The sequence below is a fragment of the Lonchura striata genome, chromosome 36 (genome assembly GCF_050655825.1).
Source record: "Lonchura striata isolate lonStrDom1 chromosome 36, ASM5065582v1, whole genome shotgun sequence".
Classification (NCBI taxonomy): domain Eukaryota; kingdom Metazoa; phylum Chordata; class Aves; order Passeriformes; family Estrildidae; genus Lonchura; species Lonchura striata.
Genome location: NC_140738.1, coordinates 2,631,757 through 2,648,286, shown reverse-complemented (window position 1 = coordinate 2,648,286; position 16,530 = coordinate 2,631,757). Strand labels below are relative to the sequence as shown.

The following is a 16,530-nucleotide window of genomic DNA, read 5'->3' as shown; positions in this document are numbered from 1 at the left end:
TGTAGAAGTAGCTAAAACCGTCTGTATGGCCAGATAACATTTAAGGAACGGGTGTGCTGAGGACCCTGCCGCTGACCCTTTGACTGTCAGGAACTGTCTCCTGCTGATGTGGAAATCCAGGTGTCCCAGGGTAAAGTTCTGGTGTTTGTATCCCCAATCGTGGGTTCTGTTCATGTTTGATATTCTGTTCTGTGCTCTCAGAACTGACTCTGAAAGTGAAGTTTGTTTTGTCTTGTTATCAGCTGGCTCACCTCCCCCCATGGTCTGTTCTCCACAAGAGGCTTGTGCTGGCTGGCTTGGCTTGCTTTTGCTGGCTTTGTTTGCTTGCTCTTGCTTCCGCTCTTGCCTTTGCTTTTTCCTGTTAGTTAGTTTAACTAGGCAGTCCAGTTCTTTGCCTGGACTGTTTCTTTCCCTTTCCTTCTTCTGAATACCATCCAACCTGCTCTGGACTGGGACCTGGGAACCCCGAGGAGCACCGGGAGCCTGCGCTCTGTGATCTGCAGCAGCCATCCCCAGTGCCCAGAGCAATCCCCAGCGCCCAGACCCGGGCGACCACCCCCAGGAGAGACTTTCTGGATTTGTCATCTCTTCAGAGTGGTGAAAGAGTTTTGTTGTCATCTGGTGTTGTTCATTTTTTTTAGTGCTGGGGAGTGTTTTGTTTTTTAAATAAAGAGGTTCTTTTCCACTTCTCTCAGAGAAAATTCTTCCCGAATCAGGTGGGTGGGGAGGAGCCGTGGGGGTTTGTTTTCTGGGGGCTCCTTCCAGAGGAGGATTTGGGGGATTTGCATTCCAAGAGCACTCAGGGTTGTGGATTGAGGTTATGCCCAAGGGGATCTGGGGTTGGACAACACAGCTGGACTGAGGGTTAAAAATATCCAAGGGGATCTGGGGTTGGAAAACAGTAACACCTAAAATTCTGCTGGGTTGAGAGACATCCAGGATTAAACCTGCTGGGTTGATGGATTAACATTCCATGAGCACTCAGGGTGTAGATATGTAATGTAGACTGTTTGAAAGTAAAAGGTACCTTGTATGTGAGAGTGAGTGAAAAATAAAAGTGAGTAAATGTAGATTAATGGAAGTATATATAATGTAGATTGTTTATTTTGAGCTTTACTTTATCTCCTTGGAGGCAGGTGGATTGTGTTGAATGGTATTGTGAGAGAAAGGACTTTTTGAGTAGTTGAAAGAAGGTGGTATTCAGGTTGTTAGAGAAAGTGGGAAACAGAGGCAGAGGACTTGTGAAGAAACGTGAGGAATGGACTATCACATCTAAAATGGGCAACACCAAAACACACCAAAGGAGCGTTGAAAAGGACTTGCATAGAAAAATCAGCAAAAAGGAGTGACAAGGGAAAGAGAGGGCAAGCCTGGACTGAGCACTGTACTCACCAGCGAGAAGATCACACCTACCTGCTGTGGGCAGCAGCCCCACAGGCAGGGGAGGTGGGGGTATAAGCCATGCCAGACCTCTGTCATTCCTGTTTCTGTCTCTCATTTGTTGTCTTTTCCCTTCTGAGATAGCAGCAAGATCGTGTCACAAATGCTACAGAAAGTATCACATGGAAAGAAACCAAAGTTCCTTTTTGTTACACACACCCATGTCAACAGCCACTGTTATAACCCATCCAAATTAAGTACCTGCAGGGAAAATGGGGAAAAACTACAGTGTACCAGAATAGGCTGGCTTTAGACTGTTTATTGGCTAATGAAGGGGGTGTTTGTGGAAAGTTTAATATATCAGATTGTTGAAAATAGATGACAACGGGGAGGTCATCCTAGAAAAAAACAACCCAGACACCAATCCAAAAATGGGAAAACAGTGTTAAAAACTAACTGGTGGGGTAATGTATTGAGGCTGGGATGGTGGAAGAAATGGGGATTCTTCCTTTTATGTATTACAACTGTTATAAATGAAAATTTGTCCAGCCAAATTAATATGAAAAAATAAAATATTTATTTTGCAATCAAATTCTATCTAGGCCAGCCACAAGGAAAGAACAGAGCCGAGCCTGGGGTCGGCCCTGGGTGTGCAACAAAGAGTCAGCCTCAGCAGAGGTTTTCCTCTATGCCCACACACCTCCATCCTGGCACAAGCGGTTTTTATAGGGAAAATTCTTCCTGAGGCCAAGGTTTCAGTAATCAGTCTTTTCTTCTCTTCAGAGTCCACGTTAATAAGATTTTCTGCTTTGGTGATGAGGGAGAACAATTCAGTGTCTGGAGTTTGTTGAATCCCTTGATGAAATTTACGGGAGGGAAGGCTGCATTCACCTGTGTCTGCCCAAGGATTTCCATGATATCCATCTCGGGTCCTTCAGGCAAGGATCAGCACCTGGGGTTCCTGCATCTCCCCAGCCATGGCCCATCTCCTGGGGAGCCGCACCTTCTTACTTGTAAATCAGTTTCCAATATACACCCGGTCTCACCTGCGAGGGTGGGGGGGAATGCTTATACAAACGTGTAGAGTGTTACAGTGTTCTAACAAATCTAACAAACATTCAATATCACATATATCATATTAGAAATGGTGCCAATTATATCTGCTACATATAACAGTATGGTAAATGTAGCTTTGTAGATAAAATGAAGCTTTAGTAGTTAAAAAAGAAACTATGTATGTGTGTGGGGGGGGGTTTAAGGAATGAGATACTCGCTTCAAGGAACACGCAAATTCTCCAGAGAAGAGCAATTTATGGTTTTCTTATTAGAAGAAGCTGATTTCTTCACGCCTTGCTCAGACTTGAAGACCCCGTGGGAATTAAAGAAAGCAGTTGACATACAACAGACAGAGTTTTTTGTTTCAAATATAATGTATGTATAACCATGAAGGATATATGAATATGCAACAGTGTATTGTTTTAGGGGTGATTTCTTCATTCACAAGGTACATTCCTCTTGGCTTAAGTGCCTGAGAGCATCTGGACCTCAGATATTCTTTCTTTTTTATTGTCTTGTAATTGTCTTAACTCTAAATTTTTATCACTCTAATTCTATTCCTATCTTTCTCACCATTTTATTATTATTAAACTTTTAAAATTCTAAAAACCAAATGATTGGCATTTTTCACAAATTCCTATCAGGAGACAGAGAAACCATTTATGATTTCAATGGCATCATTCGATTACAAGCTGTCCTTGGAATAAGGACCAACCAGACAGCTTCAGCTCCTGACCTTCCTGCCGACCAAGCCACTGAAATGAGGAACACATTTCACCAGGGGATGGGATCAGATTATCTGTTAGCAGAAAAAAAAGCAGTTTGTGGAAAACTAAATTACTCAAACTGATGTTGGCAAAGAGATGACAAGGGGAAAGTGTTGAAAAAGATAAGAAAGGAAATAGGAAAGCAGTTTCTGTATTGGTCCAAGCATGGAAAGGATGGGAATGGGACACGGTTTCCTGGCTCCCCGGCAGACCAGGGGTTAAACGTTGGGTGTCTCCTGGATTGTCCCCGGAAAGAGCCCATCTCTGCAGAGACACCTTTTTTCATTTGTAAATTAGGTCTTTCTTTCTCTGCCAACTCTGGTTTTCCAGCCCTGGCTGCAGCCACCGGTCATATAAAACTTTAGGAATCTTTTTCTACAAGCACAACTGACTTAATGTATATTTTACATAAGCACAAATTATTCCATAACATATATTACAATGAGGCCGCAGAGATCCCCCTGCAGGTCCATGGGGAGGCAGAGATCCCCCTGCAGGTCCATGGGGAGGCAGAGATCCCCTGCAGGTCCATGGGGAGGCAGAGATCCCCTGCAGGTCCATGGGGATGCAGAGATCCCCTGCAGGTCCATGGGGAGGCAGAGATCCCCTGCAGTTCCATGGGGATGCAGAGATCCCCTGCAGGTCCATGGGGATGCAGGGATTCCCTGCAGGTCCATGGGGATGCAGAGATCCGGTGCAGGTCCATGGGGATGCAGAGATCCCCTGCAGGTCCATGGGGATGCAGAGATCCCCCGCAGCCCCTGGAGGAGCCGGGCTGGAGCTCGGCGATGCCTGAGAGGAGGCTGTGAGCCCGCGGGCAGAGGGGCCCCGCTGGAGCAGCCTGTCCTGGCAGGACTGAGCCCGTGGCACAGTGACCCACGCTGCAGCACTCGGAGGGGGCTGTGCCCAGGGGATGGACTCCGCTCCGAGAAGTTCCTGGAGAAGTCTCGGCCGGGAGAGAGCGCAGGGTGCAGCAGGGAACGACTCCTGTCCCTGAGCAGAGGGAGAAGCCCCGGGGGATGAGCTGAGCATGGCCCCATTCCCTGTCTCCTGCCCTGCCGGGGGAGGAGGTGCAGCTGGGAGCAGGGAGGCGTGGGGAAAGCTGCATTTAAGGCTCTGCACTGACTTCTCCTGCTCCTGCTCCGAGTCTTTGGAGTTTTCTGCCAGAAATCTCTCCCCTGCCCCACCCACCCACAGGGCTTGGGGCAGGTTTCCCTTTTCGGGGGAAATCAAAGCGAAGCACTGATGCACTAACGAGGGGCAGGAGAAGTGAGGCTCCTGGGCTTCCCGCAGAGGCGGAGGCACGGGAGGCGCAGGGCCGGGAAAGCCGTGGCGGGAGGCGCGGAGAAGTTTGTTTGTGTGGGCAGCTCAATCCCGGCTCGGCCCGGGCCCGTGCCGGGGCTGTTCCTCATCTCCGGCTTTCCCCTCACGCAGCCCGGGGGCGCCGAGAGCGCGGGGCGAGGCGGGGCCGTGCGCAGAGCCCGCCCCGAGCTCGCTGCCATTGGCCGCCGGTGCCGTCAGTCGCGGTTGCGGCGCGCTGATTGGTGGGAGCGGGGCGCGGCGCGGCCCCGGCGGCGGGCTGAGGGCGGCCGTGGCCGCGCAGCGCCGCCATTGGCCGAGCGGCTGTGCGGGCCCGGCAGCGGCGGCAGCGGCCGGAGCGCGGTGAGGCGGCGGCGGCGGAGCTCGGAGGCGGCCCCGGCGCAGGTGGGAGCCGCGCTGGGCTCTGCGGGGGCTCGGGGCTGGCTGCGGGCGGAGGGGGCGGCAGGGGGCTCCGGCGGCTCGCCGGTGCCGTGTCCGGCCCGTGCCGGCCCCGGGCTGAGGGCGCTGCGGGAGCGGCTGCCCGCGGTCTCCTTCCCGCCGGGGCCGGGCAGGAGCCGCTGCCGGAGCAGCGCTGGCTCGGCCCGGCTGCTGTGGGTAGGACAGAGGGGCTGCCCCGCGGCCGGGAGCGGGCGGGGAAATTCCCGTCGCCGGAGGTTCGTGTGCCCGGCGGAGAGCGAGGAGTCCTGTCAAAGTGACTTTATTGCCGAGCAGGGGCAGAGGCCGTGGGGCATTTGCCGTGCGCTCTCTGCCGTGGCTGTAGTCCGCAGCCTCCTTTTTATCCTCATTTTCCCGGCCGATCTCCCTCTGCCTTTGCCCACCGGCTGAGTTCCTTGGAAGGTTCCGACTTCCCGATGCGCCTGGAGCCTGTCCTCGTTAATGTGCACCCTCCTTTTGTAGAACAGCCGATATTCATGGCTCTGTTAAGTCTTTGTTCTTCTCCTCGAAGTTCGGGAATGTAGCGGGACTTTCAGCAGCTGTCTGGGTCAACTTTTAACATTTATTGGAACTGATGGTTTCTCCCGTTACTTCCTTCTCTACAACTCCCTGGCCCTATCTCCAGGCAGATTCACTCCTTGACTCTGTTTTATTCTTCCCGGGTCCTCTTTGGTTTTGGGATTATTCTCGGTGCCCTCATTCCCTGTCCTTTTGTAGCGTTTGTGGATCAGGAGGCCTGGCTGCCACCTGCATGCCCTGGCTCAGCTGCTGGATGAGCTGCACTGCCAAGGTGTGGAGCATGGTAAAAAGATGAGAGTTGCTGCAGGACAGAAGAGGAGAAGCAGCATTCGTTTAACCCCTGGTGTTCCGGGGAGCCACAAAAGCCTGTTCCATTCCCATCCTTTCCGTGTTTGACCAATACATAAACTGCTCTCCTATTTCCTTTGTTAGCTTTTTTAGCAGTTTTCTCTTGTCATCTCTTTGCCAACATCAGTTTGAGTCACTTAGTTTTCCACAAACTCCTCCTTTTTCTACTCACAGATAATCTGATCCCATCCCCTGGTGAAATGTTGTGTTCCTCATTTCAATGGATTGGTCGGCAGGAAGGTCTGGAGCTGGAGCTGTCTGGTTGGTTCTTCTTTCGAGGACAGCTTGTAATCTCATGATGCCATTGGAATGATAAATGGGTTCTCTGTCTCCTGATATGAATTTGTGAGAAACGCCAGTCACTTGGTTTTTAAAATGTTAGAAGTTTAATACTAGTAAAATGGTTATAAAAGTAGGAATACAATTAGACTAATAAAAATTTAGAGTTAGGACAATTGCAAGACATTAAAAAGCAAAGACTTACAGATGTCCGGATGCTGTCTTGGGCACTTAAGCCACAACAACCATACCTTGTGAATAAAGGAATCACCCCTAAAAAAATACACAGTTGCATATTCATATATCCTTCATGGTTATGCATACATTTTATTTAAAACAAGAAACTCTGTCTGTTGTATGTCAGCTGTTTTTTTTAATCCCCACAGCATCCTCCAGTCTGAGCATGGCCTGAAGAAATTAGCTTCTTCTAGTAAGAAATCCATAAAAATTGCTCTTCTCTGGAGAATGTAGGTGTACCTTGAGCGAATTTAGGTGTTCTCATTCCTTAACCCCCCCCTCCCCCATGCATATTTTCTCTTTTAACTACTAAAGCTTCATTTTATCTACAAAGCTACGTTTACCATACTATTAAAATGTTAATACAGCACAAGTTATCATTTTAACATAATACATATAGTAGCTATCTGCATAGAGCCATATAACATGCATTTTTCACAAAATCGTTTTGGTTCCCAGGGGCTGGTCCATGGTGTTGTAGGATTTGTTCTGGTGGCCGTTCATCTTTTCCCCATGTTTGGGCGCTCCCTCAAGCTGGGGCTGCATCAACTGACCATTTTTTTTCTTACTCCTGAACCTCTTCTAGCAAAACCCCCAGTGCTCTGATACACCCTGTACAGCACAGACAGGGACAGCAGATGTTGGAGTGGGCAGAGGGATGATCCCCCCCTTATTTTAGTGAAGTTTTCCCAACATTCTCCATTTGCTGTTTCCCTTTGCAGCTTCAGCCATTTCTGTTGCAGAGTCAGAGATCCTCAGCATGGGCTCTGCCTTCAGCTGTGCAGATTCCATCTGTGCAAGCAGGCAGAGCTTGGGGTGAGGGGCAGAGGGAATCAGCCAATTCCTGCCCCAGGCAAGAAGAGCCAGGTACATTGTCCCCAGTTTGCCCCAGCAGTGTTAATTTGCATTTCTGAAGCTCCTCCTGGGTGCCTGGAATGCAGCTTCTCTTCCACAGCAGCCTTCAGCAGCCTCAGTTGTGCCCCCCCCCACAATCTGCTGCTTTTTTTTTTTCCTTCAAATCATCTATTTATTGTTCATGAGTTAAAGGGTCACCTTTAAATCTCATCTAGTTTTGATAATTTTGAAAAACTCTAATCACTTGGTTTTTAAAATTTTAAAAGTTTAATAATAATAAAATGGTTATAAAAATAATAATACAATTAGAGTTAGGACAATTACAAGACAAAAAAAGCAAAGAATTACGGACGTCCAGATGCTCTCAGACCCTAAAGTCAAGGAAAGCATGACTTGTGAACAAAGGAATCACCCTTAAACCAAGACACTTGTTGCATATTCATACATTCTTCATGGTTATGCATACATTCTGTTCTAAACAAGAAACTCTGTTGTATGTCAACTGTTCCCTTTAATCCCCTGGCGTCTTCAAGTCTGAGCAAGGCCTGAAGAAATTAGCTTCTCCTGATAAGAAGCCATAAATTCCTCTCCTTTGGAAGATTTAGGTGTTCTTGGAAGGGAGCATCTCATTCCTAAGAAGAAAACTCCCCCCACATACATAATCTCTATTTTAACATAATGTTGTAACCTAAAACTACACTTAACACAATATGTAAGGGAATTAATACAGCATAACTTTCTAACATTACACATATAATATTCATTGTAACATTTGCGAAAAGCCAATCATAAATATGCATTTTTCACAATCTCACCTCTTACTGCTCAAGCCAAATGATTTATAAAGAATATTTCCTGTCCTCTTGCATTCTTTGGACTCTGTTGGTAATCAAATAAAACATGGGATTAAACAAAGAAGAAATAACAAAACACTTGTAACACATAAAAGGAAGAATCCTAATTTCTTCCACCATCCCATTCTCAATACATTACCCCACCTGCTAGTTTTTAACATTATTTTCCCATTTTTGGACTGATACCTGGGTCATAATTTTTTTCTGATATCCTTTGTTTTTTCCAGGATGACATCCTCATTGCCATCTATTTTCAACAATCTGTTCACCCCATTCTTTAGCCAATAACTAGCGTAAAGCCAACCTATTTTAATGCACTGCAGGTGATGTTTGGCTTTGCAGACTCAATATTAATTCCAATGCCTGAGCAGCTTTGTTTATTATCTTGTCTATAACCGCTTGGAGTCATTTAATATGATTCAGGATATAATTTGGGGTTAACACAGAGCTAGACTGCTGTGCTTGTTTTACCATTTTTTTACTAACTGTCTCTTTACCGAATCTTGAACTATATTTCTAAGATCAAATGTAAAACAAATCCATCTCTCTCCTTTTGGACATTCCATGCCCCAAGTATTACTACTTTTCCCTAAGTTCTTTGTATGTGATAATTTTCCCCCTTTTTCCTGCAGGTACTTAATTTGGATGGGTTATAACAGTGGCTGTTGACATGGGTGTGTGTAATAAAAAGGAACTTTGGTTTCTTTCCATGTGATACTTTCGGTAGCATTTGTGACACGATCTTGCTGCTATCTCAGAAGGGAAAAGACAACAAATGAGAGACAGAAACAGGAATGACAGAGGTCTGGTGTGGCTTATACCCCCACCTCCCCTGCCTGTGGGGCTGCTGCCCACAGCAGGTACGTGTGATCTTCTCGCTGGTGAGTTCAGTGCTCAATCCAGGCTTGCCCTCTGTTTCCCTTGTCACTCCTTTTTTACTCATTTCCAGGCAAATTGTTTTTGACACCTTTTAACTGTGGTTTTCCACCATTCCTCAGGTATCTCTCAGTCAACAGGCACTAATAATTCCCATCTACAAAAGCAATTTATTACTTCAGTTTTTGAGGTCTCTTGCCACGAGAACATAGATTTTGTGAGCTACAATGCCAATTATTCTCATAATTTAAACATTCACTTATAACCCAGCTGCCATGTCCAATATGGGGATGAATCAAATAAAGTATACAGCATAGTATTAATGGCAATTTCCCTTCTTGCCTGTACAAGCCACAGGCTAAGGCCAGACTATCAGAACTCTTTGACTCAAACACTCCCGATCCTCCTGTTTGAAGTGGCAGTGTTCCTCTGCCAAGGAGGTGTTGGAGGCATCTCAGGGCTTATTCAGGCAGGGCTTAGAACCAGTGATGCAAGCTTTGCCTTATTTCTCAGTTAGGTGTTATTCTTTGTACCTGCCTTGGGTCATTTGGGTCTTCCCAAACCATTACCACCCAGTCCTGGTTGAAAGTCAATTTGGTATCACCCGGTTTAGACGTGATAGTCCATTCCTCACGTTTCTTCACAAATTCTTTTATTTTGCTGGCATGAATTCACCCTCTTTTCCATGTTGGGATTGCTGCTTTAGTAGTACCTGGAAAGGACTTCTTAATAACACAGTGTTAAAAGAAAAACAATACTGCATTAACTTTCACCATTAGTTTTCTTCAAAACTTTCTGGGTTTAACTAAAAACTTTTTCTGTAGCTGCTTCTTCTTCTTGTATCCAGCTGTGCTAATTGCTGCAGAGGCCAATTCTTCTTGTGAGCTATAATTAGTTAAATAAAAAAAGACTAGCCCAAATTTAACACAAGATGTATCACATCTCTTAGTTTTTTGCTTTTTAGGCAACATCCAACTGTTTTAGTCTTACAGACACATTCTTCAGAACAAAAGCCTCCTTTACTTAACAAAAATCAGAAGGAAAAAAAAGAAGTCTTGTTTAAGAAAATAAAGCACATTGTGAGAGTCAGCTATCTCTGCTTTGATCTTATCTCTTGGTGGTCCAGCTCTCCCTCTTTTTCACAGCTTTGCCTTTGACTGTACTTCCTCACTCCCCTCCCCTTGTTGTCACTCTGTCTAGCAGGAATGGGGGAGAACTTACAAATAGCTGCGGTATGGGGACTTTGGGGTGTATTTCGCTCTCCCTCTTTCTCTTTCCCTTTCTCTCTCTTCCCCTTTCTCTCTCTTTCTCTTTTTCTCTCTTCTTCTCTCTTCTCCCTTTCTCTCTGTTTCGCCCTTTTTTTCTCTCTTCACATTTCAACATCCACATTCCAATATCAGTCCACTTTCTAACATTAGTCCTACATCCTGGAGAGGTGAGTCTGCCAATCACCTCTCCCTCCTTTTTCAACTTCCTTACAAATTTAATTACTTTTGTTATGTGTGTTCTGCAGGCCTTTAATTCACGGCACTCTCCACCAAGGGCTACCAGCTACCCACAGCTGACAGTGCTAAAACTAAAGACTTATTTTGCTGTCACAATTTTCCATTCACAAGCTTGAAAGCGTTGTAGGAACAAGGTAAACAACAACTTACTTCTGAAGTGATCTTGCCTGCAATAAAAAAATTTAAGTCAATCCTTGTTAGTGCAATATAATTTGCAAAGAAGCCAAGGTTTGATTTGGGAAGGGCATCTGAGGACACAGAGCATGAGTTTTACCAATCTATAATTTGAAGAGGGAATAGGCAAAATGTGGGTACAGTGGGGGAGACAGCAAGTAAGGAACTTGTTGCTACAATACTTTCTTTTTGAATGCCCGGAAACACTCTCTAGAGAGATTCTTACAGTACAAACAATAACTGGATGGGAAGAGGCACGCTTGAATTTAAGCTTTGGTGTCAAAGTAGGAAACTGCCCCTGAGCACTGCAGTGCTGGAGCACCCTGCCTGCAAACTCACCAGAGGCAAGCCACTGCTGCCACGCTGCAGGGCTGCCTGCAGCACAGAGGGAACCATGGCCCAGCCCTCCCTGCAGGCCTGGGCAATCCACACAAGGAATCACAATTGCTTCATAGCTCTCTAACTCATTCAAGAAATAGGAAACTGTAGTAAACAGAGATCTCCCTCACCATCTTTTTCATATGTGTGTGTCACACACCTACTGTGATGCTGAAAGTAACAAATTAATAGTTTACATTAGAAGATACTGAAATTTTTCTTCATCTAGCTTTGTAGGTTTCCTTTTTCTATATGTAGCCACCTCCCATTGTGGGAAAAAATGAGCCCTATGTTTTTTACAAGTGTTTTTTATGCACATTTTTAATTGCTGTTCTACATACACTGCAAGTAGTTAGCACTTCCAGAAAAACTAGCAAACAAACAAAACAAAAAAAACTAAGAAAGCAAAACACATTTGGGTACATGAAAAAGGACTGGTTGGAAGGAAAATTGTTTGCTTGACCTACCAAGCAGCTGGTGTTACCTTTAGTTTAACTTTACACACTGAGAACACTTGATTGAACAGCCTGCATTGACTCAAATTAATAGCAGGTTTTGCTATGTCACAGCTGTAAACTATTTTTTCAAACTTAGAGTACAGTAAGTTATGTATTTCAAGATAAAAATCATAATGCAAATTGGAAGAAATTTGGTACACAATTAATTTACCTCCAAAAGTCAGTTTACGACTTTCCTCTACTAGGATTGCAGTAGCTTCTATAGCTTGAATACACACTGGCCAGCCTTGATTTACTGGATCCCACATCTTTGATAAATAAGCCACAGGTCTCTTTACTCCTCCCCACTCTTGAAACAAAACCCTATTTTGAGCTGCCCCCTTTTTTTCATTTACATACAAATGAAAGGGTTTTGCTAGTGAAGGTAAGCTTAAAGTTGATACTGGGGCTAGTTTTAACTTCTTTTTTCTTAATTTTTCATTATCCTTTTTGATCCATTTTATATCATCTCCCTCTGTCAATTTTTTATTCAAAAATTTTACTGTCTGTGTAAATCCTTCAATCCACAATTTATAATATCCCAATAATCTGAGTATCTTTCTGATTTCCCCCTTTGAAGAGGGAGGGGGAAGGGATAGAATCCCTGTGTTTTAGTCTGGGTTGAGCTTCCAACTACCCTTTCTAAGCAAGTGTCCAAGATATTTTACCTCTGATTCTACAAATTGCAGCTTCCCTTTTGATACCCTTAATCCTTTTTCCCCAAGAAAATTCAAAAGCTTTATAGTAGCCTCTCCAGCTTCAGCTTCCCCAGAAAGTAAAAGATTATCCACATATTGGATAATTTGTATTTCAGGGGGAGTGGGGAAAGTTTGTAGTATTGTTTCTAAAGCTTGTCCAAATAAGTTTGGGGATTCTGTAAACCCCTGTGGTGGTTTTGTCCATCTTAATTGCTGTTTTCTCCAGTTAGTGGGTCCTTCCATTCAAAAGCAAAGATAACTTGCTCTCCAGGGCTAATGGGCAAGCCCAAAAGGCATCTTTAAGGTCCACTACACTAAACCACTGATGCTGGGGAGGAACTTTACTGAAAAGAGTATAAGGATTTGGTACCACTGGATAGCGGGTCTGAGTTCTTTGTTAACCTCCCTTAAGGCTTGTACCAGTCTATAGCTCCCGTCAGGCTTCTTTACTGGGAGTATTGGGGTATTATGGGGAGACATACAAGGTTCTAATGTCCCATCCTTTATTAGTCCTTCTATTACTGGCTTTAAACATTCCCGTCCTTCTAAAGATACAGGATACTGCCGTACATGTATGGGACAATTTTTTTTTCCTCAGTTGTAATCTTTATGGGGTCAATATTTAATCTTCCCCTATTTCCCTCCCAGCCCAAACTTCCTTGTTAATTCTTCTTCCATCCTCCTGGCCTAGTTTTAAAAGTCTAGCTGTCATCTTCCCATCTTCTGGAACAACCCCTATTCCTAATTTCACCTGTAAATCTTGTCCCAATAAATTGCTACCTGCCCCTGGGACCAAGAAAACATCCCTCATCCAAAATTTAGTTTCTCCCTCTATTACCACATTTTTAATAACGGGTACGGTGAAACTCTCTCCTTTTGCTCCTGTTAGTATTACGGTATCTTTGCTTACACTATAACCTTTTGGAATATTTAACAGAAAGGTTCTTTCTGCCCCTGTGTCTACCACAAATTCCAATTCTTCTTCTTGGGGTCCCACTCTTGAAATTATCTCAGCATTCCCCACCTGGACCCCACCTGCGCCCCCCCTCGGCCCCATGGCCCCGCGAGGGGAATTTGGGGAGGTGGGAGTGGGGCAGCGCCAAGGCCGGGCCCCCCCGCGCTGTCCTGGCGGGAGCGGCTGCAGTGGGGACCGAGTGCGGGCGGGAGCGGCCGAGAGCCCAGCGCTGCCCCAGCCCGACCTGCCCCAGCTCCATCCCTGCCCCTGCGCTGGGATGCTGTGGGGCTGGGGGGAAGAGGGAGCCGGCAGTGGGTGCTGGGCCTGGGGGCAGGAGGAGAAGGGAAGGAGAAGCAGGCTTGAGGAACAGAATGGTCAAACGATGGATGTGAGAGGAGAGTGTGGGATTGTGCAGGAGAAGGAAAAATAGCAGGAGGAAGAGGAGTGTGAGGAAGAGTAGAGACACAGGAGGAGGAGGAGGAGCAGAAAGAGGAAGCAGCAGAAGGTTCCACCCCTCCCTGTGTCTGCAGCCTCCCCCCAACCCCAGGAGTGCTGCTCCCCCCACATGCAGCAGGTGACTGTGGAGGAGGATCCACGATTTTCACGGGGTGATTCTTGGTGTTTCTGAGCTTTCTTGGATTAAATGTTGGTGCTTTGGTTTTATGTGGCAGCTGAATATTTATCTTTTGGAGAAGGTTTTTGCTGGCTTTTGATGTTTGGGGTGTTTTTGTTCTGTGTCTTGGAAGTTTACAGGATTTTTGGGCTGAATCTTGGTGCTTTGGAGGTTCTTACAGACACAAGATTCCCAATGACTTCCTGAGATGAACTTGGGCAAGGAGGAACCTCCAGTCCAAGGTGCTCTTCTCTTGTTTTTTCCCCAAACCAGGATTTGTCATTGCCAGGGCGTGGCTGGATGGAGGAGGAGGAAAAGCCCCGGAGATGCTGCAGGAGGAGGAGCTGCAAACCCAGCCCAGGGAGCTGCGGGGAGGAAAGAGCCCCCTGAGCCAGGAAGGCGGGCGGAGATCCAGGCGGAGCTCGGAGCTGGTGGAGAAGCCTCGTGGCAGGGAGAAGCCCCACAAGTGCTTGGAATGTGGGAAGGGTTTCAGCTGGAGCTCCCACCTGATCGAGCACCAGAGGATCCACACTGGGGAGAGGCCCTACGAGTGTGGGGAGTGTGGGAAGAGGTTTCAGAGAAGCTCCCATCTCCTCCTACATGAGCGGAGTCACACAGAGGAGAGGCCCTTCCTCTGCCCCGACTGCGGGAAGGGCTTCAAGCAAAGCTCCAGCCTCACCAAGCACCGGCACATCCACACCGGGGAGAGGCCCTACGAGTGTGGGAAGTGTGGGAAGGGCTTCAAAGACATGTCTGGCCTGATCCAGCACCAGGTGATCCACACTGGGGAACGGCCCTATGAGTGCTTGGAATGTGGGAAGAGCTTTGGGTGGAGCTCTGCCTTGAGAATACACCAGCGCATTCACACTGGGGAGAGGCCCTACGAGTGTCCCCAGTGTGGGAAGAGGTTTCAGACCAGCTCCGATCTCCTCAAGCATGAGCGGATTCACACAGAGGAGAGGCCCTTCCACTGCCCTGACTGCGGGAAGGGCTTCAAGCACAACTTCAGCCTCACCGTGCACCGGCGCATCCACACCGGGGAGAGGTCCTACGAGTGTGGGAAGTGTGGGAAGAGTTTCTCCAGGAGCTTTCACTTGACCCAGCACCAACGGAGGCACCACTAAGGGAAGCCCTGTGAGTGCCCCGCGTGAGGGAAGAGCTTGGAGTGAGGGAAGAGAGTGAGGGAAGAGCTTGGTGTGCTCCTGCAGCTCCATCCCCCATGGGAGGATCCAGGCTGGATGATCCCCAGTGACCCCCGTTGGGCAGAGCCCTGGTGCCCCCGTATGGGGAATAAAACAGAGAGTAAAGCAATGGAGCTGATAAAGGGGCCTGATATCTGAGGCCTGACTGAGCAGAAACTGTGGGAGACACAGACACAGTTTAAGTCTCCCTGGGCAAGAAGTGACCAGAAAAAATGGTGTGAGTCTTTGTGATAAGATAAATGTTCCCAGGTTACTGGATGTCTCGAAGAATGTGTAACGAATGAGAAATTGTTACCAAAAACAGAGCCCTATATAAGCACCATACAAGTAAATCCCTGTATAAACACCTGGTAAACTAAATAAAATTGGCTTTGGTCTAAATTCGGATGTCCCCGTCTCTCCATGGTGGATAACCCTGTTGTGGGTGATCCCCGTTGGGTGGGGGAAGGCGCTGGAGGGATTTCTTTCCCTTCTCCTGGTGCTGCCGTGGTTTGGTTGGTAATAAATTCCCTCCCTGTGCCCAGGCCGGGTCTGTTGTCCCCGTGCCGGTGCTCGGGGCGGGATCTCTCCCGTTCCTTCTCTGCACTGCCGGGCCTCTCCTCAGCCAATGAGAGAACGCGGTGGAGAAGAGTCAGCCAATCAGCGAGAGCGGCGCTGATGACTCACCAGTTGCCGGGCAGACCCGCAGCAGGCAGTGTTCCCCACCTGGACCCGCCCTCCCTGCCCAGGGCCGGCCCCGCCGTGGGGTCCCCCCAAGTCCCTCCCCAGTGCCCCCATGAACTGGGCTGGGTTTAACTGGGAAGCTTTACTGGGAACACTGGGAGCAGGCGGGCAGGGGCAGAGGGACAGCAGGGCTGGGGGGACACTCGACCCCCCCAAAATCAGCGTGGGGCTGGAGCAGGGGGTGCCGGCCGGGTCCGGGGCCACGGGGAGGGGCTCTCACAGCCGGTGGCTCAGGAGCTCTGTGGGCAGAGAACGGGGGGTGACACCGGGCTGGGGTCCCCAGGGGGACCATTCACATTCTTGGGGAGGTGGGATACGACTCACGGGACCCCCCTTCCTTGTGCAGATAGAACCAGATTCCCAGTGCCAGGAAGATGAAGCCCAACACGGAATCCCCAGTTCCTGACAGCATCTTGCTGCGGCAGCATCCAGCAGCATCTCTGGGGTCTCCGCAGGGGTCAGGACCCCCCAGAAACTCTCACAGGCACCCAAGCCCCTCCAAGCACCCTCCTGGTCGCTCCCAACCCACTCAGGATCCCCTGAAACCTCCCTCTTGATCCCTTCCTCACCTCCCCAGGACCCACCAAAGCCCCTCCTGTCCCTCTCAGGATCCCACAGCCTCCTTCCAGTTGCCCCCCACTGCTCCAGGACCCCCAAACTCTCTCTCAGTCCCTTCCCAGCCCCACCAGGGTTTATCCAGACCCCTCCCAGTCTCTTCCCAGCACAACCAACCTTGTCCCAATCTCTGCTTTTCCATCCCCAATCTCCATCCAGCTCCTCCAGGCTCACTCACATCCCTTCCAGTCACACCCAGCACACCCAAACTCCCTCCCAGTGTCCACCAGGACCCCCAGAATCC

At 47.9% G+C, this 16,530-nt stretch overlaps 1 protein-coding gene across 1 annotated transcript; it reads left to right on the top strand.

Annotated features, from left to right (window-relative positions):
• The first annotated feature begins 4,819 nt into the window (after positions 1-4,819).
• On the top strand, positions 4,820-15,326 carry LOC146764022 (uncharacterized). The gene is made up of 2 exons (XM_085565635.1): positions 4,820-4,907; positions 14,020-15,326. Exon 2 carries the CDS (start codon positions 14,073-14,075, stop codon positions 14,868-14,870), a length of 798 nt encoding a protein of 265 aa, XP_085421761.1. The 5' UTR covers positions 4,820-4,907; positions 14,020-14,072; the 3' UTR covers positions 14,871-15,326.
• Positions 15,327-16,530: the final 1,204 nt, after the last annotated feature.

What these genes read in the sequence shown, in the direction of transcription:
- LOC146764022 (XM_085565635.1), top strand. Translation starts at nt 14,073, where the DNA reads ATGCTGCAGGAGGAGGAGCTGCAAACCCAGCCCAGGGAGCTGCGGGGA.